General features: G+C 41.5%; 1 protein-coding gene across 1 annotated transcript in view; it reads right to left on the bottom strand.

Moving 5' to 3' along the window:
* Window positions 1-2971: 2971 nt before the first annotated feature.
* RNF19B (ring finger protein 19B) overlaps window positions 2972-25962 on the bottom strand; it is a 23290-nt gene continuing 299 nt past the window's right edge. Inside the window, 9 exon segments of the mRNA XM_042782251.1 lie at window positions 2972-3449; window positions 4239-4370; window positions 8208-8415; window positions 9330-9470; window positions 10584-10698; window positions 11147-11309; window positions 15172-15313; window positions 17531-17736; window positions 25614-25962. The exon segment at window positions 25614-25962 is cut by the window's right edge and continues 148 nt beyond it. Coding sequence (XP_042638185.1) covers window positions 2972-3449; window positions 4239-4370; window positions 8208-8415; window positions 9330-9470; window positions 10584-10698; window positions 11147-11309; window positions 15172-15313; window positions 17531-17736; window positions 25614-25962 — 1934 coding nt within the window.

Raw genomic sequence — 25962 nt, 5'->3', positions numbered from 1 at the left:
TCCTTGGAAGCAAGAATGGCCAGACTTCGTCTCACTTATTTTGGTCATGTTGTAAGAAGGGACCATTCCCTGGAGAAGGATGTCATGCTTGGTAGAGTGGAGGGCTGACGAAAGAGGGGGAGGCCTTCAATGAGATGGATTGACAATGTGGCTGCGATGATGGGCTCAAATATAGCAGGGATTGTGGGTCTGGCGCGGGATCGGGCAGTATTTCGTTCTGCTGTGCATGGGGTCGCTATGAGTCGGAAACGACTCAACGGCACTTAACAACAACAACATAGTAGAGCTGACAAAGGGAAAGGTTGTGGTCACTGCTTGGTCACAGCCAGCTACCCAGAGGGACTGAGTAGCTGAACCTGTGGGCTTGGGACCATAGTCTCAGGGGACATCAAGCTCAATTGGCATAACATACTATACAAAACACTGTTCCACTTCCTACTTTGGCGAGTACCGACTGGGATCTTAAAAGCTAGCAAGCTGCCATCTAGATGCAATGATGGGTCTCTCCTTGTCTAAAGCAAAGAATGAAGAAAACCAAAATTCATGGAAACTAGTCCTAGCAACTGGTACACCATCAATCTGCAGCCTATACGACTATGAGACCAGAAGAACTAGATGGTGCCTGGCTACCACTGTCATCCATGTGAAAGAGGATCTAACTAGGGGATCCTTGATAGAGAGAGAGAACAATGTGGAACAAAACGCAAAATCATTTGGAGGAAAAAAGGGGGCGGGGGCGGGGGCGGGCCAGGTTTGCTGGTCCAATAGCCTGGTGGAACCGCTGAGATTATGGCCCCTAGCTGCCCTTCAGGTCTGGAATTGAACCCACACCTGTGGTTTCCAGCCAAACAAAAGACAGGCATATGAGTTGAACATTTACCTGAGGTAGATACATTCCTTGGAGAGAACAATTATGGGAGAAAGAAGGGCTGCTTATGCACAGGGAGACAGCTCAGGGGGCAGGAGTGTATGGAGGGATGGACACTGGGAACTGGTAACTATGGGGAGGAAGTGGGAGGGGAGCTGTTGCATTGAGGTAAACTGTGGTCAATGTCATGAGACAAAGTATGTGTGAACTGCTGTATGGAAAGTGAATTTGCTCTGTAAATCTTCACCCAAATCACAATTTAAAAAAATAAAAAAGTGGTGCTTAGATAAGAATACAGGTTTGGCTGCAAACTCATGACCCTCTAACAGACTTCTTTGACTTTGTCCAATTCAATCGCTCTCTTGATGAGGTTTCAAGAGAATTACAAGTCTAGAGTAGATCATTTGCATTAGAGATCTCCAGGCTGCCTGCAATTTCTTTCTTACACACGTATACCCTCTAGGGCACTTTCTTCCAGAGACCGAGAGTCCACGATACTTTTCCTGTCCTAGGTACAAACAGCTCTAAGTCAGGCTGCAGTGCTCAAGAGAAACACCATCTTCCAAGCTGGCTGTTGTCCAGATTCATCCTCCTCATTGTAGTGAAACACAGGCCAGGAAGACAAAGAGCAGGTTCATCTGTGAAAGGAAACAGAAAGCCATCTGGTCCTGGAGAAAGGATGCTTTCAGTGCTTCCTCCAGGCCCCGGGCTGAGGTGATAGAAAAGGCTGGCACTGCAGGCTCCTGAAATACTCTCTGAAAGTTGGGGAAATTAGAGATTTGAGGGGGTAAATTACTCAGTCACTGCTAGACTTGGAATCTTATGCTTAGTTTTCCTTCTGTGCTATGTATGTCCTTTCATTTCTAAGAACATTTTTCTAGACAGACCAAAATTTCCTAGTACTAACTTGATTTGATCCTGATGAATTTAAATCAAATTATTCAGAGAATTTGATGACTTGCTTTCTCACTCCCTTCATCATAGGTATTAATCAGATTCCTTAGTCTCTCTTACTTAGATTGGCAAACCTGAGAAAGCTTTTTTGGAAGTGGGGGGGTATAGTGAGAGCATAGCAAACACTTAATTTATTGCTTGGTAATTGTGCAATTAGTACATTTCTTCCTCTAATAAAACACTTCTGTTCCCCAATTTGTAACTCTGCTATATTCACTGGGATCTCTGGAAGAGTTACCTGAGACCAGCACCCACCCCTCTCTTCTGAAGCACATAACTGATAATCTCTATGACAGGAAAAGGTAAACAAATCCTTAACAGGCAAAGCTGCATAGCTGCCCCTAGAGGGCAAACAAGTCTTATTTTAATCTGCCAATTCCCTATCTGGCTGACTCAGCTGGTCATTCTTCACTCCACTTCTGACTACACAGTCCAAAGCCAAGCCTAGTTTGCTTCCTATCATTCTGGAAGGAGTCACTGGTTCACAGATGACTCCACTGCAGTTTAATTAGAAGATAATCCTTCTTCCCTGGGATTAAAAAGCTGAGGTCTGTCTGTCAAATGGGCTCAAGCAAAGCAATGACTGTAAAGACGGTGCAGGACTGGGTAGTACTTTGTTCTCTTGTGCATATGGTCACTATAAGCTGAACTGATGCAACAGCACCTAACAATAACAATGGCTGTCAAAGACACTGCATTTTGTTTCAAGCAAACATTTGGCTCTTTAGAACTATCTAAGCCAAGGAAAATGAAAGGAGCTGAAATACAACAGAAATCTTTATTAAAATGTGTCCTTCAGTAATGTTAGCATACATAAAATATACACACATACATATGTACACTCTTTGACACACCTCACAGTTTGCCACCATCAGTTTAACCAATAAATTAAAACTTAAAAAAAAAAAAAAGAAAGAAAAGGCCAGGAGAGGAAGGATAGAGGCGGTGTGACTAAGGGCAAAATTTCCATGTTTTATCTGGTAAGAAATTGCAAATTTCTCAGAATTTCCCTGGGGAAAACTTGTGACCACAGAATCTTTGAAATAAAATACATAAATCCCCAACCCTCCTCCCCCCAAAAAGGAGAAAGATTCCAAAAGATGCAGTTACAACAAGTGTGCTTCTCAGAACAGGAGCATTCATTCCACTTCATACTCTGGCTTCTGCACCTTCTGGCTTCAAGACAGTCTGCCCCTCAGCTGGGGCAGAGAGGTTCTTATGGGCACTTGGGTTTGGTGCACCTTGGGCTCGGGGGGTAGAGGGGCAGGCTGCAGTATGGGAGCGGGGGGAGCCACACTCATCTGAGGTGATGTCTGGTACATCGTCTGACTGCGTATCAGAGCTCTCCAGGTCACTGCGGATGCTCTCAGGCTGAGCCAGACTGATGTCCCAAGCTTTGCTGGCCAGGCAGTCTTTCTGTTCACAGCTTTGGTGTTTACAGGAGGGATCCTCTTCACTGCCACCGCTGCTACCACCGCCAGTGTCACCACCACCACCACCTTCTTCTTCATTCTCTGCCATCTGTGCGTGAACGTGGAGTGAGTCCTCTGTGCTGCTTCCACTCACCAACTGATAGTGGCTTGGTTTGGCTTCAATGTCCACTTGGATTTCCATATTGTTGCACTCTCTGTGGAGACAAAATCCAGTTTGCTGAGTCAGGCACGGGGGATATAGTCTGCAATACCTGTTGGTAAAAGTAGTTTGTGGATTCAGGATTATAGAGTCCAAAAAGAAAGGTAAAGAAATAACTAAAATAAAAATTTTAATCTAACATTCAAATAAAAGGGAGAACAGTAATTTGATACATTTTGCTCATTTAAAACACATATACACATGCATGTGCTTCAGGTAATCTCTTTACACATCTCAGTAAGATCTTCCAAAACTCACCTAAGGATTGTATCCTCAACTACATTATTCAAAATACAAAAGCGAAAAAAGATTTACAGCTTTCCACTTCTGTGCTACCACTAGAAGAAGCCAGAGTCCCTACAGTAAGGAATGCTGCAATCACACCATACTAGATATACCAGCTTCTCAAAAAGAAAGAGAAGCGGCCCATGGAAGCCACATAAGCAAAGGGCATCAGGAGAGCAGAAACTCTTGATCCATATCATTGAACACTGATCTAGTTCTACATTCCATGTGAGTAGAAACACATCACTGCAATGGCCAAGAAAAGACAAAAAGAGAGGAAAGAAAGGAAAGGAAAAAAATCTCTAAAAATCATGTGCTAAAAATCACCACCGAGAAATGCCAAACACTCTCATACCAAGAACTTGCTCAAATTCACAGGGTACACTATATAATACCACTAGATGACACATAGGGCCCTAACATGAGGCACTGAGCTTCTGAAGGACTAGTACCCGACCAAAAAACGCAACCTCTCCTGGGCATCTGACTGTTCACATACCTGTCCTGTGGGTTGTAGGAACTTATTATGGAACCGGCCATAGCACGAGTGCTTGCGTTGTCACTAATTGCACCAAGACTGGCTGTGTCTTTGGGGAAAATTTCCTTTTGGACATCGGCTTGGACTTCTAACCTGTGTAAAGAGGGACGGTCAAGTTAATATAAGACCTGGATATCCCAAGACAATCTGCTTCCTGGCACATCTCCTTCATCATTCTCTTATAAATTGTGGTGATGTGATCTGCTCCAATTGTCAGAACAGCTCAAAGAGATGCCTACACATTTTCTCTCTTAAATACCTGTTGAAATCATCCTCTCCTTTCTATCCCTACTGCTAGTGCTTAACTTCAGGACCTCAACATCTCTTGCTTAAATAATTACAACTGGGCTCCCTCTCCAGTATCCCCTAAGTCCAGGTGAAACAACCTCCAGACCAATGACACTGTGGACAAAAACCTGATCACTCTAAAAACTAACTGTGTGCATGGAAACAAATAGTCCAAGGGACTTGTGGACCATGGGAACCTCAGTCTACATGACTGATACCAGAAGAACTAGACGGTGCCCAGCTACCACTGACAACCATTCAGAAAGGGATCAAAACTAGAGATCCAGGATAGAGTGGGAGAGAAATATGGAACAAAACTCAAAATCATAAAAAAGACCAGGCTTACTAGTTTGGTGGAGACTGGTGAAATCCTGAGACTATCGTCCCTAGTCACCCTTCAGGTCTGGAATTGAACTCATTCCTGTGGCTTAACTTCCAGCCAAACAACAGATAGGCATAAATGGTGAACATTTACACCAGGTAGGCACACTCCTTGGAACAATCAACCATGGGAGATTAGAAGGGCAGTATTTGCACAGGGAGAAATGGAGAAGGCAGGAATGCATGGGAAAGGAGGACATAGGGAAAAGGTAACCTCAGGGAGGAAATGAGAAGACAGCTGTTATACTGTGGGGATTGCAATCAACATCATGAAACAAAATGTGTATGAACTGTTGAATGGGAAATGAATCTTTTTTGTAAACTTTCACCCAAATCACAATTTACAAAAATGGGGGTGGGGGGAGGAATATTCTCTGGGCTCCCTAATGCCTACAGGGGGGAGTGGAGTCAGATCCGACTCATGGCGACCCCTCCTTGAGCTTCTGAAGCGGTATCACTATGGAAGTAGATTGCCCAACCTTCCTTCTGAGTGGCTGGTGGATTTGAACCTCCAGCCTTCTGGTTAGCAGTCAGATGCCTTAGGCACTATGCCACCAGAGCTAATGCCTATAGGCATTCAAATTCTTTCTGATCTGCCACCAATCTTTCTCTCCAGTTTTACCTCTCACTATGGATCTTAAATTCTAATCACTCTGAATTTCCTCTTTCCTGAATTAGCTATACATGTTTTATACCCCCATGACTGCAAATACATCTCTTTCCCTACTGACCTTTCCTTTCTCTACCTGACAAACTCATACTTAGTCCTTAACAACAAATGAAAATGCTGTATCTTCTCACTCTCCCAGCAAACCAGTCACTGCCTGCTAAGTGCTCCCATAGTACTTATCTATTCACTGTATCATTTTATGTGTCTCTCTTCCCACTAGCCTGTGAGTTCCACAAAAGGAAGGGACCACAACTCATTTACACTTCACTCTCAGGGCCTCCCACATAAAAGAACTCAAACATTTATTTAGCAACCAAACTAATCCCAGGCTACGCAACTCAACTTGAGGCAACCTCCTAGCAGCAACAAACCTTCCTAGTGGTATTTCAAAGCTGAAAACCCTATTTCCTTTATTGGCTCCAATACAATTTTGTTGCACATTTAAGTATTTCCTCATAATGAGTTTCACAGTCAAACCCATCTGACTCATTCACTTCCTGTAAAAAAAGGCTTTCACAGAACTGGAACAGCTGGACTAGCTAAGCTGCAGTTTCAGCAAGTCAGTCTCCAATTATGTCTGTCTGATTATTTACTGGGGTGTAGGTTTTAAAAAGCAGAGCAGGGAAAAAGCACAGCAGGGAATACTCCTGGCACATGGGATCGGGATCCCCTAACAAGAGACCAGAGTCATGAGAAACTGATGGGTCAGAAGCCATTCAAGTGCTTTCCATCCTGTAGCCTGTACCTTTGTGGGGCTGCTCCAGCCTAAGATGACCTTCAAGAATGTGTCAAGACACAGGGAAGAGGTAACTATGTGGAGGAAGTGGGAAGAGAACTGCTGCATCGTGGGAAATTACAGTCAGTATCATGAAACAAAGTGTATGTGAACTGCTATATGGAAAATGAATTTGCTCTGTAAACTTTCACCCAAACCACAATTAACAATTTAAAAAAGAAAAGAATGTGTCAAGGTCCAGGAAAATGAAGTAGTACCATGGAAAGTGCATCGAGTCCAAAGCCTTGGGTTCTTCTTTTAGCTCTGCCATAGAATCGCTCGGTGTGGGAAGGGGCCTTTCACAATGGCCATCTACTTAGGTGGTTATCAGATTCTAGTTCATGCAACGGCTGTGCTAGAATCACCAGGGAAACTTTTTTAAACCAGATTCCAAGCTCCCACTCCAAGAGATTCCAGTTTATTAATTCTGGGACAGGGCCCTGAAATGTCTTTATGGGGCTCCCCAGGTGACTGATAGGCACTCAAGTGTGGGATCCAGTCTACCTGCCATCTGTCGCTTGAATCCCTCTGATAGTCAAATGGTCATCTGGTCTCACTCAAACACTTCCAGGAATTGACAGATCAGTATCCATTATGATAGCCCATTCCTTCTTTTGACTTATATAGATTTCTCTCATATTCTCTATACTAACCAAAATTAGTTTCCCTATAGCTTCTGCCCACTGATCTTAATCTATCTTTTGGCAGGTGTCACAGAAAGTAGTCTAATCCTTTTACTGGTTGAGAGCCCTTCAGATATCTGAAGGCAACCAACTCCTCTACCTCCCTGCCCTTCTTTGCCTATCTTTATCCCTCTCCAAATGTCTGCTCCAGGGCATTCAACTAACTACCTCTCATGTAGCATCTGTTACGCTCCTCTGAACATATTCTGGTTGGTCTAACTGATGAAATGACCAATCAAGTCACAACCTTTTTAGATCATAAAGCTTTACATATTTTTAACACAAATTCATAGAACTGATTTTCCTTATCTATCAAATGGAAATAGGCAGGTAATAAAGATTGTATCACCAATAAGCCAACAAGATACAGCATAAATGCTGTTCAGCTGAGAGTCAGTGGCAGTTCCAATGGAGAGCACAGCAGTGGGAATTCTGTAAAACGCACACTCTGCCTTCCTGAGGCAGGCAGCCTAACATAGTAAATGGAGGATCCTGAGTCACAACGGTTACAGTGCAGTGGAAAGAACACTGAACTTCTGTAAATCACTTAACCTTTCTGAACCTGTTTTCTAATTTCATTAAGAAAAAACAATTCCACTGAAAATTAAATCAAAATGAGATGATCGATGGGAGATGTCTGACACAAAGATACGGTTCAATACAGGTATGCTATTCACTGCTGTTCGAGTCGATTCTGATTCATGGCAACCCCATGTAGACTAGAACTGCTCCCTAAGATTTTCTTGGCTGTAATCTTCATGGAAGCAAATCACCAGGCCTTTATTCCACAGCACTGCTGGATGTGTTCAAACTGGTAGTAGGGTAGGGTAGTAGTTAAGTGTAAATTTTTTGCACCACCCAGAGACACACACATATGCTGCTATTGTTGTTGTTGTTGTTATGTGCCGTCGAGTTGGATTCAACTCATAGCAACCCCTCCTTGGGTTTCCAAGGCGATATCACTACAGAAGTAGATTGCCCAATCTTCCTTCCAAGGAGTGGCTAGTGGGTTTGAACCACCAGCCTTCTGGTTAGCAGTCAAATGCCTTAGGCACCATGCTACCAGATCTCCTACACATATGCTACTTCTTATAATTCCAACTGGTTCTGTCACGAGTTATCCATTTGCTTACCTGCTATATTTTCCCTTGCCACTGGAAAGAATACCACCACTCAGTGTGCCCCCTGAGAGGGCTGCAAAGCTGGCTGTTTCACTGTAAGGGCCCTGCATAACACTGAGTCCATCCGTAGGGCTGCCACTGGTGCTCAACACGCTAGTTAGGCCTTCAATGCTGCTTTCCCCAATGCTGGGGTTCTTGAGGGCTCGCCAGGCATCTGCCACTGAGGATGAAATAAACACTTCAATTCAAGATAGAATAGCATCAAAACAGAGTCTGATAGATATTTCCTGCAATGACTTTCAGAGTAGAGATTTTCATGTAAAAAAGTACTCATTTATTTGAACACTTAATGTATACTACTATGTATAGTCACATCAGTTGTTTTAACACATGTTCATATTTAATCCTCCCAAAAACTAGGCATTACTGGCCCCAATTTTAAATCAGTAAATGAAGGCTTAGAACCAAATGACTTGTCATAGTTAAGTCACACAAAACTACAATTCTGACTCTAAGTCCAATATTTTTTTCCACTACACCATACCTGCCATCTAATCAAAGATTTCAAGATACTTTTAGGTCAAATGCTAATTCTAGCAGGAAGCTTAAAAAACCCTCCATGTCACAGGTTAGTTGATATGGTACTGTGGCAACAACATTTAAGTATAAGTCAGAAGACCTGCTCTAATCTTAGCTCTGCTGAAGCTCTTGACCCCATTTAACAGATATGGAGACAAAGACTTGTTAAGTTCCCATTAAATGGAGATAATAACAATCCCTGCTCTCCCTCTTCAGAGGGCTATTATAAAATGCAAGAAAATAACTGTGTAAAGTCCCGTGAAAATCAGAAAGTAGTGTTCAGGTATAAGACTATTATAATCACCACTATCACCAGCATACTTGGAGTTACTTGGAATCCTAATAGTTTGTACCTGCCACACAGAGGCAAGTACCAGGGGAATTAACCTAGTAACTCTGGAACAAAGAAATGAAAATCTAAAAATACTTTACTCTTCTACAAAGCTCATTATCCAAAGTAACCCAATGACAATCTCTGTAAAATGTGCTTAAGTTTATTAATGTTTATCTTGTATCCCATAAAGTCAAATGCAAAAAAAAAAATCCTGCTTTTACCTGTGATTGGACCATCATCTTCATCAAATTCGATTTTCACCCCCTTTCCATTGGCTGTGCTAACTCCACAGCCTCCTCCACGACAGAGAGAAATAGGCACAACCCCATAGACATATGCTAGCATAATGGGGACACCAATACCTAAGGGAAGAGAAGGAAACGTGTCAGCAGGCCACCAGTTATAACTGCCCTGAATTCTCCTTTCTAGTCTGGGTGTGGACAAACCACCTTATAAAAGGCCAAGGAATGACATGACTATCTCAAAAAGATAGCCTAGTGTAACAGAATGATGCTGCACTTGGAATCAGAACGTCCTGGATTAGAATTTTAGCTATATGACTTTGGACATACGCTCGCAGGGTTGTCAGAATTAAATGAGAATGCCCACCATAGTATATGCTGCCTTCATTTTTCCCCTTCTACTCACTTCTGAAGGCTAACTCTCCCTCCAAAAAATAAATAATCGTATTACTGTAAGGCAGAATGGCTTTGTTACTAAAAGCACAGGCTCTGAAGTCAGACTGGCTATTCATGCCCCAGCTGAGTGATCTTGAGCAAATTACTGTATCTGTATGTTACAACTGTACTCTTGTGAGATTTTGAGTGAATTAACACATGCAAAACAATCAGAACTGCTCCCTGCACATGGAGAGCCTCAATAAATGTTAGTATTACATTATTATTATTCTAAAATAAACCCATGTTTCCCAAAATACTAAGGCATTAAAATAATTTTATTTGTGAGTTCTGTGACTCCGTGACAAGTAAAGAGAAGATGCAAAGCGAAAAACTAGAGCTTAGGGTAACCTTCTTTAATTCAATTTTTTTCTGTGTAACAGACCAAGTTCTAGGGACTATTTATGAATAAAACCCAATGTCATCGAGTCAATTCTGAGTCAACCCCCCCATTGGGTTCCTGAGACAGTAAATCTTTACAGAAGTAGATTGCCTAGTCTTCTGCATAGTGGCTGGTGGGTTTGAACCACCAACCTTCTGGTTAGCAGTCAAATGCCTTAGGCACTGCGCCACCAGAGCTCCTTTATCACCATAATGGTGCCTAATCAAGCAATTGAACTACCAAGGTGGGTTTGGCATAAAATCTAGGAATCTTTAGGGTGAAATATCTGGCCAGCTGGTCAAACTGCTATGTTCAGAAAGCTGATAGGAAATAAGAACAAGAAAGGGGAGGAAAGTAATGGAGAGATGGATGGAGGAAGAGAGGAAAGAGAAGAATCAAGGTCCTGACTCACTTACCAACACTCACTGCAGCAATAACTGGAGATGCAATAACTGACAAAGTCACTCCTCCTGTGATAGCTAAATTCCTCTTGTGCTTGGAGGTTTTCCTTCCCTCATACCTGCTATGGATCTAAGAATAAAAAAAAGAAAATTCAGGTCAACAGGTTAGTTAGGTCATCAGACTTTTTGTCAGGAAAAGAAAAGGACAAGTAAATTCACTTATAAATTATCTATATCAAAACATATCTTCCATCCTAAAAAGTTACCTTTTTTCAAATTTTAATCTATGTCAGACCTGGAAGATATAAACTAATGCAGAAAACCTAAAATGAGACAAAGTAACTCAAGGGAATGAAGTAAGCATTTCATCTTTAAGTGACTGAAAGAAACCAGGCTCAGGCTTTCAAGAGATCTGAAAAGTCCTTTAGAAAATCCATTTAAGAAACTAAGGTTATTTTTATCTGGAACCAGCTAGTTTTCAGAGAGCTCTGAAATATAAGCTCTTCCCCAGTTCCCTCAAACCTTTACCATCACAACTGAAGCGTACAAGTATATGCACAGAACCCAGCATGTCTTACCTTCCTGCCAACATAAACAGGAATGCCAATGACCATGGCAGGAATGGCAATGCCAGCAATGAGGGAAATTCCCACTGGAGCACCAATCAACGTGCCCAGCTGCCAAAGAATTTTCTTCTTACGGCTCCATGGTTTCTTGCCCCAGAATGTGCAGCCAGAGGGGCTGCAGAGGAAACATACTGAAGTTAATATCAATATTACAAGTGCAGCTGTTGTCATCAGAGAGTCTGATAAGAGCAAGAGCTTTCTTTTCAATAAGAGTAATTAATAGAGCAGTTACAGGAAATGAACTTAATACACAAAGAAGAGCAAAGGACAAGGGTGGACTACTATGGCTCTTAATTTTTTTTTTTTTTTAAACTGTGATTTGGGTGAAAATTTACAAAGAAAATTTATTTTCCATAAAACAATTCATACACATGTTGTTTCATGACATTGATTGCAATCCTCATAATGTAACAGCTCTCTTCCCACTTTCCTCCCTGTGGTTACATTTTCCCTGTGTCCTTCTTTCCTATGCATTCCTGCCCTCTGAGCTATCTCCCTGTGCAAATACTGCCCTTCTGATCTCCCACGGTTGACTGTTCTAAAAAGTGTACCTACCTGGTATAAATGTTCACCTTATATGCCTATTTTTTGTCTGGAAGCCACAGGAGTGAGTTCAATCCCAGGTCCGAAGGGTAACTAGGGGCCATAGTCTCAGAGATTTCACCCCTCTCTACCAAACAAATAAGCCTGGTCATTTTTATAATTTTGAGTTTTGTTCCACACTTCTCTCCCACTCAATCCAAGATCTCCTATTTTGATCCCTTTCCAAGTGGTTGACAATGGCAGCGGGGCGCCATCTAGTTCTGGTCTCAGGGGTCAGTCACATAGGCTGAGGTTCCCATGGTCCACTTGTCTGTGTGTCTCTGGTTTTCTTCATTCTGCTTTGTTCTAGATAAGTCCAACTGTTGCATTTTAGATGGCCACTTGAAAGTTTTGAAGACCCCTGTTGCTACTCACCAAAGTTAAATGTAGAACATTTTTGTGCAGTATGTTATGCGAATTAATCTTAACAACGTCCTCTGCAACCACGGTCCTGAGCCTCTGGTCCCAGTGACTCATTCCCTCAGGCTGATATGGTATCTCACTGTTGTTTTGATTTGCATCTCTAATGGCTAACGACCCATGTGTTTGTTGGCGGCCTAAATACCTTCTTTGGTGAAGTGTCTGTTTATGTCTTCTGTAGGATTCTTAACTTTCTTTGCCTCCAGACTTTCTTAAACCACTGCGGTGTAGTAAATTACTTACTGTGGCTTTTCTACCCATAAGTCTTTGTATTTTTGAGGTAGAATTTGCCAATGGCTGTGGCTAAGAAGTTATCATAACTTTTCCCCATTAGCTCTATTATATATGTGGACACTCTTATAGCATACACAAACATGAATGCAGAAATATCTTCTGCCAAACTTATATATAGTCATGGGTATATTTCCTTTTGCCCAGACATATTTGATCACTTAGCCTGTCTACCTATATATCCACCTATAGATTAATGTTTGTTATTACTGATAATACAATATTTGTATATGTAAAAGTATTTATTTTTGTTGTCTGTACTTCTTGTGCACTTTTCTGTGTCTTCCTTTTCCTTAGTGTTACTGTATTAGTCACTCACTAATATATAAAGGTATATTACCTTTCCCTTCGCCCAAATCAATGTTTCTTACCTATCTAGCAATTTTCCCCTCCTTCCCTCCCATACCTGGTAACCAACAAAGAAAGCTTCCTTCCATATGTAAACCTTCCCTTGACTTTTTACCATAGTGAACTAATATAAAATTTGTCCTTACTTCACTCAGCATAACATCCTCCAAGTTCACACATTATGAAGTGTTTGACAGATCTACATTATTCTTTAGTGTTGCACAGTATTCTATCATGTGTATGTACCATAGTTTGGTTATCCATTCCTCCACTGATGGGCATTTAGGTTGTTCCTCTCACTTCGCTATTGTGAATAGTGCTGCAATGAACACAGGTGTGCATATATCTATTCATGTCCTGGCTCTCACTTCTTTAAGATATATATCTAGTAATGGGATTGCTGGATCACATGGTATTTCTATTTTCAACTTTTTAAGGAATCGCCATACCACTTTCCATAGCGATTGTATCATTTTACAGTCCTACCAACAGTGTATGAGAGTCTCATTCTTCACATCCTCACTACCATTTGTAATTTTCTGTCTCATTGAACTTTGCTATTATTGCTGGGGTGTAGTAAATTACTTAGTGTGGCTTTTCTACCCATAAGTCTTTGTAAATTCTGAGGTAGAATTTGCCATGAGTAACTGAGGAGCTCCTGATTGCTAAAGTTGTCCACCTGGAGTATTTCTGTTGTGAGTGGCACAAGACAATGTTCTAGGAGGTTCCAGCTCTCTCTCAGGTGCTTAGAATTCTGATGTTATGATTGGTTGGTTTGGCCACTCTGCAAGGCTCAAAAGGAGGCCTCCTAGAGGCAGAGTTCTTTCCGGCTGCTGGCTGAGGAAGGACACACGCCTGAGAGACACGCGCTGCTGGGAAAGAGACGCAAGAGCCAGGCATTGCTGAGAGAGACACCGAAGGACACGCACTGCTGAGAGAGGGACTGTGAGAGACTGCTGGCTGAGAGACGGCGGACTGGGAGAGAGACTGAGTGTTTTTCCTGAACTCAAATTGTAACCTGGTGCTTCCCTAATAAATCCCATAATCTGTGAGTTCTGTGTGCCACTACAGTGAATTATCGAACACAGAAGAAAGGTGGTGAGTGCTGTGGGAGGAACGGCTGGTGTCAGGCTTGATGAAAGGGCTGGAGGGAGGCAGCATGTCTGGCCTCACAGGAATAGGCCTTGGGCTACTGATCATGAGGTTCTGTCTGCCTTTTGTGCAGTTAGAGGAGCTCAGAAGATGTGGCCTCCTTGCCCTTTTAGCAATCACCAATACTGATCTAGCTTCCTTGACTAATCCAACTAGGATCTTACACAGCCTATATACTCTGCTATCTCATCCACGTGCATTGTGCCCTGCAGCTAATGAACATTCTGACTTGCAGTTTTCTTAGCATGTGCCCTACTATACCTGATAGATTCTCTACCACAACAGACTTCTTCACATCCTATGTATCATTTGGTACTGAATTTGGATACTTATTACTCTCAGTCCTTCTGAGCCCAACCATTTTTGCTCACTCCTTTTGTCTCTGTATATATGCTTCTCTTTCTACTAGATGGGATAAGCAATTGTGAAAATACAGATCATGTCTCATTCACTCCTGTTTCCCCAATAACTGGAACACTGTAAGTACTCAAATGTTTGCTAAATTGGAAATGATGCTTTATCTACACAATGAATGCTAAATAATAACTCCTCCAAGACAATATTTTAATACTGATTTAATTCTTTGGGAACCCACCGCATGCATGAAACTGTTTAAAAAAAAAAGAAAAGAAAGAAAGAAATAACCTTGGCCTCAAGAAACTTATAGGTAATACTAGACATGTACATGAAGTAAAAAGTAGTGGGGATATTTATAAAAAACAAAGATAAAGGAATGTCAATAAAGAAGAGACAGAAAAAGTTAAAGAAAGTGTCACAGATAAAATGGCATTTAAGTGGTTCCTGAAGGATGGATAAGAATTAAACAAGTTGAGATAAAAAGAGGATACAGAAAAGAGAAGGGTGAGGTTATCAGAAAGCATTTCAGGCAAAAGAAGAACACAACTAAGTATAGGGTGAGACAGCATAGAAGAGATACAGGGAAGAGAAAGTCCAGATTATCTGGAATACAGCAAATACAAAGACAAAACAGAAAAACTCAGAAAAGTAGATTAGGGCCAGACTGTGGAATATGATCAGAGGGATGCTTCTGAGGAACAAAGAGTTTTACGTTTTACAGTTTTCTTATGCTGTCATGAGAAGACAACTACATCTCTTTGATATCCTTTTCCTAAATCAGTTAGCAAACCAGACTACATAAGCCACGGGGACATTTCCCATCTCACCTGAGGTAATGCAAGTCTGAGATCTCTTTCATACAAAGCCAACAAAATTCACAGCCACAAACTGCACAGGTCATGTGATTACAGCTTCCATCATTCATCTTGATAATGTAAGCACTGCATCGTGGGCATGACTTGATGTCATCTGCTAAGGGGGTGGGAAGAATGGGTAGAAAAATAATCACAAACCAAACCAAACCCACTGCTGCTTAGTCAATTCCAACTCATAGCAACCCTACAGAACACAGCAGAACTGCTATATCTTTCTCCTGTGGAGTGGCTGGTGGGTTCGAACTGCTGACCTTTCAGTTAGCAGCTAGGCACTTAACTACTATGTCATCAGGACTGATGAGTAGAAAAATACCACCAGTTAAACCTAGTCTGATTTAATTATTCCTAGAAGTATATGAAAGAAAAAAATGACAAAGCTGTCAAGAATTCTTGACTGAGAATTCCAAACTGTGTAACAAACTTTACTGAGGGCTGGCTATGTCTAGACCAGGAAATTTCATTAAAGAGATTCTGTCTCATATTAAGCTGCCTGCCTATCCCAATAAATGGCATATTACACAGCACTTGAACCATACTTAAGTAAGGAGATTCCCTAGAGAGAAAGACGGTTCCACGAACACTGGAAATTCCACCAACCAATAGGCTGACAGAATGAAGACCAGTGTGCTGCCAGGAAGAATAGGCTGCACCCTGATACTGCCTTTAAGTTTTGAGTAATTTTACTTGAAACTCATTTTTCAGGCTCACAAAGTGTCACTGTGATTTGCTATTAATACAACTTATAGTTCCTTCCTATGATCCTTTCAAATTTGAAACTTAAAAACAATTGGTAATGCTGTGTAGCATACACCTGGCAATTTTCACTGCAAGTGAGAACTATCCTATCATAAAGACAATTTATGAGATTATGCTGTGCCAGGAAAAAGTGAATGGTAAAGTCTTTCCCACTAACCTCTCCCAAATGACATCAGTGAAATAAAAACCATTTATGAAAGGCAATAAACCCACATCCCAAAGTTATTCCCTTTCTTTAAGTCTGTATCCTACTGTAGCAGTTTAGTTTGTGTGTCACTTGGCTGGGCCTGGTTGAGTGGCTGGGCAGTTGGATGTAGTTATTCCCCATGATGAGACTGGTAATCAACTCCATGGTGGAATCTACTGTGAGCAGTTGAGTAGCTGCCTTAGGGAATGTGGTCTGCTTCCTGTACATAAACAGAAGCCTTGGGGAATGGTCTTGGACCCTGCACGTAGCCATGTCATTGTTGTTCAGCAGCCTGCCATGCTCTGCCGACCATAAGACTTAGAATGGACTTGAATTAATGGCCTGCTGTGTGGTTTGGTAACATCAGGACTGTGCCATTTTATTTGTCGATCTTGGGCTTGTTAGCTTCAGCAACCAGTAGCTGCCTGAATGAAGAGATGTCTCTAGCTCCAGTGGGCTGGGAGCAAAAGGCAGAGCTAAAGCTCAAGGTCAAGGGGCTTTCACCCAGCCCCTAGAGCCTGGCACTTTGAACTTGGACTTAAAGCCTCCAAATTGCAAGAATAAACTCCTGTTTGTTAAGGCCATCCCATTTGTGGTATATGATTGTCAGAGTGGCACTAGGTAACCAGAACACCTACTTTCAAAATCAATTCATATACTCAAAGCTAGTTGGAAAATAGTACCGATTTAACACTAATTAAATGCCTTTCTGCTTACAATGAAAGTTTTGATAAAGCACCCATCAAAAGGACCTAGTTACTCTCCAGTATGAGACATATTACTAAAAAGGCAGAAGCTAGAGAATTCAATTTGTTGTACAGGCATACCTCAGAGATATCCCGGGTTTGGTTCTAGATCACCGCAATAAAGCAATTATTGTAACAAAGCAAGTCACACAAATTTTTCAGTTTCCTAGTACATATAAAAGTTATGTTTACACTATACTGTAGTCTATTAAGTGTGAAATAGCATTATAAAAAAGTTTGAAATATTTTGAGAATTACCAAAATTGACAAAGAGATACGAAGTGAGCATATGCTATTGGAGAAATGGCACTGGTAGACTTAACTTAATGCAGGTTGCCAAAACCTTCAATTTGTGAAAGCTGCAGTACCTGAGAAACACAATAAATCAAAGCACAACAAAACGAACTTTGCCTATAGTCTGATTTTACCTAGACTGGATAATATATAATGGTCAAAACATGGAAGCCACATATCAAATATAATACTGAAAGTACTGCTAAATAATATTCTCTGCCCTCTGATCCCAGGGAATACTTTGTTATACAGTAAGATAACCTCTCTCTTCCAGCTTTTGGCCCATATTATGAAATGCCAAAGGAGGAGGCAGGCAACTAACTTATACCTGGTCCAGATTCTTGTCCATAACTGAGTCCTGAAGTGTGCTTGGTCCGTACTCGCAAAGTCTGCGCCCTCTGCTGACGGGCCATATCGCATGTCTGATTCGGATGCCATATCTGCTTGCAGTGGTAGCAGAACTCAGTCTGGCAGCCTTCCCTCTCACAGGTCAGCTTTGGGCAGCTGGCACAGCCATAGGCAATAACAGCATAACTAGGTAAGAAAATAGGAAGAGATACCAGTAAGGTTAAGAACGATCTAACCAACACATATATTATTCATCACTTCTAGTGGGTTAACACCGCTTGGCACCGCAGCCCCCAAAAGATAATGATGCTGAGAAAAGAATACACACACATAGAAGCACAAGTGTGCCTGACCAATTGTAAAGCGTACTTTGTAAGAAAGTAGATCTCTTCTTAAAAAATATTTGTGTTCTTCAAACACAAGTATCCTTTTATTTCCTGAAAAAATAGGGAAAATATATGTAGTCTAATTTCTAGCATTTATTCTATCATAATTTAAACTGCTTTAGGAACAGTTTGCCATAGCAAGTTTTATAAATAACAGGGTACAAAACTATTTCCTTTCAATAGCTTGCTATATTTAGATATGAGAATTTGTTTACATGAAGGGATGGAACATTTGTAGAATACAGAAACATAGCAAAAACTAAAGCAAGTGCACTTTTTCATTTTTAAGTTCTACAGTAAAGCTAGTGTGATGTGACCACAGCCAACAAGACAACAGCTACAGACAGATTCACGATCAACTCCTTCTATGCTGAAAGCTCATCCTATCTTTCTATACCTTATTTCCCCCTCTTCAACTCATATTTCTATCGTGAAATGTCTTCTCTCTTGACAGTCTCCAGATTCCAAAACCACAACCCATCTATCTTATTAATACAGTAGACTTTATTTTCCTCTTCTATTCTGACACATATTCCTAGATTAAAGATGGGCAATTGAAAATCTATCAACACTAGCATGAAGTGTTACTTGTAATTCATGTTGATTTACCAAGAATTAGTCTCTCACAAACAATTCAATACTTTTAACAATTATTAGCCTTTAGTTTAAATCTGACGGAGCTCTGGTGCTGTAGTGCCTAAGACATTTGACTACTAACCAGAAGGCTGGCAATTCAAACCCACCAGCCAGCCACTCCTTGGAAGGAAGATTGAGTGATGTACTACTGTAGTGATACTGTCTCAGAAACCCAAGGAGGGGTCGCTATGAGTCTGATCCGACTTGACAGCTGTCAAGTTTGTTTTTTTTGTTAATCTAAATGCCAACTAAATGCTCAAATTATCCTAATTAAGTAGATACTTGTCTCAGACAAAATAAAATAAAGAAACAAATGGTGAAGAGAAGACTGGCAGCTGTGAAAGCTCACCATACAATTTTTAAACAGGTCAGTGATCGCAGGTTTACGAGTTACCACCTGAACTGTGCTGTCCCTTATTGCACACTCTCCCTACAATAATCAAAGACCTCAAACAATTTACGCATAAAGCTAAAAATGTTTTCTTGGATTTATTATTTATGGTTGTTTACTTGAATGTAAACTAGATGTTCATGAAAGCAATTCAAGTTCTTAGGTTTATCATAGATTCTACAAGTTGATTTGAGAATGACTTAAAAATATAGATGACAATGGATCCTCAATGTTATGTAATACAGACTGTATTAAAATTTTTCTCAGAAAGAACAAAATGAGAATAGGTCAATGTGTGAATGCAAATGATTCATATCCTGGAGGAGTTCTCAGCAAATTTACCCCACCTAGGTGCAAAATAACTACTAAAGATAAACAATGTTTTTCCTGAAGAAAGTGACATGCTTGCTATTTTGTGTTAAATGGGAAAGGTACTAGGTGACCTCAGCAGAGTATTAAAAGCCAATTTGTGCAGAAACAAATTACACAGATGGTAGGTCAGGAAGCCTTGATCATTTCATGATCCAGTCCTACCTCACGTGGTAGAGGGGTAAATATTAACAAATTCCAATTTTTTAATAAGCACATTTGGTAGGACTGATGTCAATTTTGGGTATGGAATTTGGTTCCAAGGAAGTAAAATAATCCCAAAGTACTCATGAATCAACAGCAACCTATTATAATGACACAGAATTACTCAGGGCACGAGACTTGGCATTCTGGTTTTTGGGCACCTAGTCTGGGCTCCTTGCCTCTGACTCATGCTGCGTGACACTGAGCTAGCTAAAATCTGCCAACCTTAGCTTTTATCCTAAAATGGAGGGATAGGTGTGTGACACCTTCAAGGGTAACTAAACATATGTTCTAAAATTTCATTTGAGAGCTTGCCCTGAAAAGCATGGCTTAAAAATAAATAAATAAATAAATAAATAATCACACACTTTGTCTTACTTCCCTGCCTTCACATGCTATTCCTTCTCCCCAGAAGCCCCTTCCTTACTTCTTGCCCTGGCAAATACTTACCCACTCAAGAACCAGCTCAAGTATCATTTTTTTTTTAAATAAAATCTACTTAACCTCTCTACAGGTAGCTGGTTGCCTATCTAGTGCCTGTGCATAATTGTTTTATAATACTTAACACATTATATCATAATTTTCTGTTTATATGTTTGTTTCCCCAACCAGACTGGACTCAAGGATAGTATCATCCATTTTTCCATCTCCAGGGTTTAATATAATGGTTCGTATCCAAATTTATTCATGTATCTATTGGTTTACTATATGCCAGATTGTTGTTGTTGTTGTTATGTGCCGTCAAGTCAGACCTGACTCATAGGGACCCCTACTTGGGTTTCCAAGGCAATATTATTACAGATGTAGATTGCCCCATCTTCCTTCCGAGGAGTGGCTGGTGGGTTTGAACCGCCAGCCTTCTGGTTAGCAGTCAAGTGCTTTAGGCACTACGCTACTAGCCAGGTAGTATAACTTAAACTCATTTTAGGGTTTAAGGATAAACCCATTTTAGGGATAAACCTCTAAATTTGAATGGGGCAATCTTCCCAGGTAGTTGAAAACTTCATCCTTGAGAACAAATCTATCCCCAACATCTTGTTTCTCCTCTTCCATGTCTTTCCTACCACTGCTCTCTCAGCTTTACCAACCATTCAGGTCTGCTAATTAGAAAACTCAAAGGGAGGGAGGTATAGAAGATTATATGTTGTTAATATAGGCACATCTTCCCCCATTCCTTAAATTCATACAACTTTTACTCATTTTATTAATTTCCTAAATCTTCAGAAACATCATAATGTGAAAGGATACACCACAGTGACACCTAACTTTGACACTAGAAAAAAATTCCCATTAGCATGAATTTGATCATGCCCCAACAGACCCCAGTGGTTAAGGAAACATGTTCTTATGCTTGTGCTTCCCATCCCCAGGCAATGTAAACTAGGTTATCCATTTACAAGCAGACTCTGAGTAAGTGCTGGGGGGAGGGGTGGTGGTAGACACATTCATCCTTTTAACAACTCCTGGGCACAAACAGTTGACTGGAGCTATACTCTCAGAGTCAAACCTAAGCCAAATTGTCACAATGAGCTGTATGTAACCCTTACTATCTTCCTTTTTCCTGCTCTAGTTCAGGCAGACTCAGTAGGCCAAGAGCTCCTATCTGGTTTCCTTATTCCCCACTCCAATCCAAATTCCATTCCAAAATGTTATCTAACAAAAAAACATAAACATATTACTCCTTTGCTTAAAATTCTTCAAGAGAAAAAAAAAAAAAAAAAGCTGTTCAAATGAGTCTCCACTGCCTATGGGAGTAAAACCTAACCTGCCTTTTCAGCTTTACCTCTACTGCTACCCTTATCATGCCCAGCACCATATACATCTAGAGGCTAACCAAACGAAAGAATCACAACATCCAGTGGAAATCAGAAGCTATTTTTCTCCTGGAATTAAAAACCGGGCACTGGCCCCGTATTTGTGACCACTGACCACATCACCAGGGAGCTCAGACATCTGAGAAATAACAGGATTTTAAAATTACTTTCTATTTATCTAACACCTTCAGTTGAAGATCTCAAAACACTTTACAAACATTAATTAAACCTCTTGACTCAGGAAAAGGAGTATGCCTACTTCAGGACTGAGAAAAGAAACTGGGTGCTCAACATTGTCCTTTGGCCACTACTTTACTAATGCACCACAAACAGCAGCATCCTCTCTAATAGGGGTTATGTTGACAAGCCCATGCTTTTAAAACAGCAGAACAAAATACTGTCCTTGGTTGGGGTTAACACCAGCATTCTAAGTCTGTCTCTATCACTTACTAGTTATATAACCCTGAGCAAGTCACTCAATTTCTCCAAACTTCAGTTTCCTCATCTGTAAAACTAGATCAAATCTACCTTACAATGTTCATAAGGATCAAATTAAATTACGTATGTCTGACACACATCTAGTCAGATGGCCAGCTTGCCTTATTTCTTTAAACTTTACCTTCTTGAAGCTCACAGTCAATACTTTCTTAAAAATGTACATATACAATTGTTACAATTCTTTTAACTACTTTTTTAGAAAATAAGTTCTGGACGATACTACCCCAATACTTGACTAAAATAAGAAATGGCCTGAATTTTTAATAACTTACAAATGAGTAATGGTTTACAGTTGTCATCAAGCTTGAAAAATAACTCGTCAATTTTTTATTGATGTGAACAAAGATAGAAATTAACTTCAGAGAAATAAAAAACAAAAGGGGATTCAGATACAACTAAACACCTTGCAGGATTGGTTTACTGGGTTTGAAGGCTTAAGGCCACAGTCTCATGGGACAACTCAAGTCTACTGGCATAATATAGGTATACAGGTTATGTTCTACATCCTAGTTTGGTGAGTAGCATATGGGTTCTTAAACGCAACCATCTAATACAACTATTGGTTTCTATGTGTCTGGAACAAAAGAGAAAGAATGAAACCAAAGACTCAAAGATGAAACTAATCTACAGGAAGATGAAACTCATCTATCCTGAGACAAGAACTAGATGGTGCCTGGTTACCACTACTGACCATTCTGATCAGGCACACAATGGATGGACCCCGACAGAATGAGAGAAAAATGTAGAACAAAACTCAAATTCTTAAAAAGTCCATTCTTACTGGACCATCTGAGACTAGAGGAACCCCAGAGGTTATCACTCTGAGATATCCTTTAAATTCTGAATTGAAACTATTGCTGGAACTATTTCAGCTAAATAACAGATTGGCTCATAAAATGAACAGTATGACTGAGTACTGTGCTCCTTTAAAAAAAATCATCTATAGAAGTGCCTAAGGCATTTGAGGGAGCTCTGGTGGCTGTAGTGCCTACCTAAGGCATCTGACTGCTAACCAGAAGGCTGGAGGTTCAAACCCACCAGGCCACTCCTCAGAAAGATTGGGCAATCTACTTCTGTAGTGATACCACCTCAGAAACCCAAGGAGGGGTTGATATGAGTTGGATCTGACTCAACTGCAGTGAGTTTGGTTTGTTTTTGGTTTGGTCAATAGTTACTCTAAAGCAAAGATGAGAAGGTAATGGAGGGTAGAGAAACTAGATTAAAGGAAATGGAACTAGAACAGAAATGAGAATGCTATTATGAAAAATGTAACCAATGTCACTGAACAATCTGTACAGAAATTGTTCAAAGGGAACCAAATTTGCTGTGTAAACTTTCACAAAAAACACAGATTAAAAAAAAAAAAAAAAGCCAATTCTGCCAATACTAGCCACCTAATGTTTACACACTGCAGCCCCCTCGCCTGGGTTCTAAGAAGCTCTGGTGGCCCAGTGCCTAAGGCATTTGACTGCTAACCAGAAGGTTGGTGGTACAAACTCACCAGCTACACCGCAAAAGGAAGACCGCAGAAGGAAGACCAACCGGGCAATCTACTTCCATAAAGATTTACTGCCTCAGAAACCCAATGAGAGTTGCTATGAGTTGGAACCAAGTTGGTGTCAGTGGGTTTGGTTTTGGGTGGTTTTATTTTTTTGGCCTAGGCTCAAGCTTTCCAGTCTAGCAAACCTAGCTGAGAAGGGTGAGTTAGACACCAAGGAGGAGATGAGGTCTCCTCTGGTTTAGGACCTATAAAGATGTGAATCCTGGCTCTGCTCTTAAAAGCTGTGTGATTTCAGGCAAGCACCTTCACCTCTCTACACCTCAGTTTCCTCGTTTGTAAAATGCAAATAACCAAACCAGGTTCCTGGAATGATTGTGAAAACTACAGAAAATGAGATACCATAAATAAGACATACAAAGGTTAGGAATAGTACCCAGTATGTACAAAACGCTCAATAAATATTAGCTGTTAATATGAAAAAATAATGGGAGCTTATTGAGAAAAGTGATCTGCATCTGTCACAGATCTGCTCTGAAGCTGCCACATTTCTTATTTAAAACTCAAGGATACTCACATAACAAGAATTATACAGTATTCTCTTAAGTGAACATTAATTTGGCAGAGAAAATAGATCAAAGGTGTCTGCAAAACTTAAATACCATATAAATTAACCTTTCAACACAAGTAAGATCTCCAGGCCACCAGATAGAAGCAGACCCTTTCTAAGAGCCTACATTGTCCTTTCTTATCATTAACTGAAAGTGAAAGTGATCTACCACTGATACAGCACCTTTGAAGGGAACGCTTCAAAGTAATTTAGAAACTTCATCTCCTTGAGATTAAAACAACACACTCATCTCTAAACAAGTTTGGCAGAACAAAAACACAACTCCTCTCTCTTCTAGACACTTTTAGATGGCTCATTCTGAAAGGAGACTAATGGCGACATCATGGAAACCTCAAAACAGCCTTGAGACAGGTTACAATTAAAAACCCTTCTTATCCAGAGGTGGGTGGGAAAGGGAGAGGAAACCACTCACTACAGGGGAGACACACATGAACTTGGGTGAAAGGAACAAAAATAAATAAAAAAGGACAATGTGGTTAAGACCAAAAAAAAAAAGCCCTTCTTAACTCCTTTGAAACAAAAGATCACACAGCATTTTACTAGCATTACATGTATACACTGCAAGGAGCCCCTAGCATCTTTTTTACCCCCAAAGCATGATACACAATAATAAAATTATTTGCCCAAGGTCACAGAGCAGGTAATGGCACAGAGTCTGATATACTGACAGTAACAGATTTTAAAGGGGAGAACTCTTCAGTGAATGTTCCGGACAGCAAAATCTGGTAGTATTATACTTCTGCAGATACTGCGTATTTTAACTCACTGACCATAAAAATTCAGTATACGTAGGGTATTAAAAAGACTGTCATCAAGAACTCAAGATCAGAGGGGCTAGAAAACATTTTCTTCTATTATACCAACCCCTGGGCATCTTTCTTCTCAGTGTCCCACTGCTTCTACAAAAAGCCCCTTTCTGGATAAAGAAAGGGCATCTGTCCATCCCTTATCCTGTCTAAGACAGCAGGGTAAGAACCCCAGGGTGCCTCCCAATAGCCTGGCACAGAGGCACACACTATCCAAAGCTCTCAGAGCTCTGCCAGTGAGATGTCCATCTCCCGTAGAGCCATTACTGTCACTCCATCCCAACTTAAGAGTAGTGGTTGTCAGGCAGAACACGCCTTCTTCTGCAATGCTGTTAAGTGTGCTGCTAACCAAATGGACACACCCCTCCAAAGCTTCGTCCCCTCACAAGGATATTTTCATCCCCTTCTTTGCCAAATATCCCTTCCTCATCCTCTTTAAGGGATAACCTCCTCCCTCTGGGCAGAGGGCATTCCCGGTCAAGAAAGTACCTCTTCCTACCTTCTGACTTGATGGACAGCTCCCTTCCCCTCACCTATTGCTCAAACCCCTACCACAAGCCCCTGGGGTGCTGGGTGCTTTTCCCCCCATCTATCTCCCTGGGCTTGCCAATGGTTCACGGTTACTAGCTCGCCGCACTGGCCGCCTTCCTCTCCCTCCCACTGCTCATCCCTCACCTCCTCCCTCAATGCTGGGACCCGCGTCTCGCCGGAGTCCGCCTCTTGCGGTTGGCCACACGCGGGGACCGTCCGCGGGCTGGGGGCGCGCTCAGCCCCCGCCACGCCCCTCCGCCGCAGCCAACTGCCCCCAGCGGCCACGCCCCCGCGCTCACCCGCAGTCGGGGGCCGGGCACCAGCGGCAGTCCGGGTCCGAGGCCAGGTAGCGGCGCAGCATGAACTCCTCGTACTTGTGCATGAGTGGTGGGTCTGCGAGCAGCAGGCGGATATCGTGAGGATTGAGCCGTTCGCTGCATTCAGGGCAGCTGATGGGTACCCGACTCTCGCTGATCTCCAGGCGCAGGTAGTGGCGGAGACAGTCCCGGCAAGAGCGGTGCGGGCAGCTGAGGAGGCGCGGGGCCCGCTCGGGCGGCAGCCTCACCAGGCACAACGGGCACTCCACCTCCTCCGGGCCCTGGTCGCCGCCCTCCGCCGCCTCCTCATCGTCGAACGCGGGTCCCGCCG

The sequence above is a fragment of the Orycteropus afer genome, unplaced genomic scaffold (genome assembly GCF_000298275.1).
Source record: "Orycteropus afer afer isolate SDZICR_OR568_19922 unplaced genomic scaffold, OryAfe1.0 scaffold00272, whole genome shotgun sequence".
Lineage (NCBI taxonomy): Eukaryota > Metazoa > Chordata > Mammalia > Tubulidentata > Orycteropodidae > Orycteropus > Orycteropus afer.
This window is presented reverse-complemented; position numbering and strand designations above follow the sequence as displayed.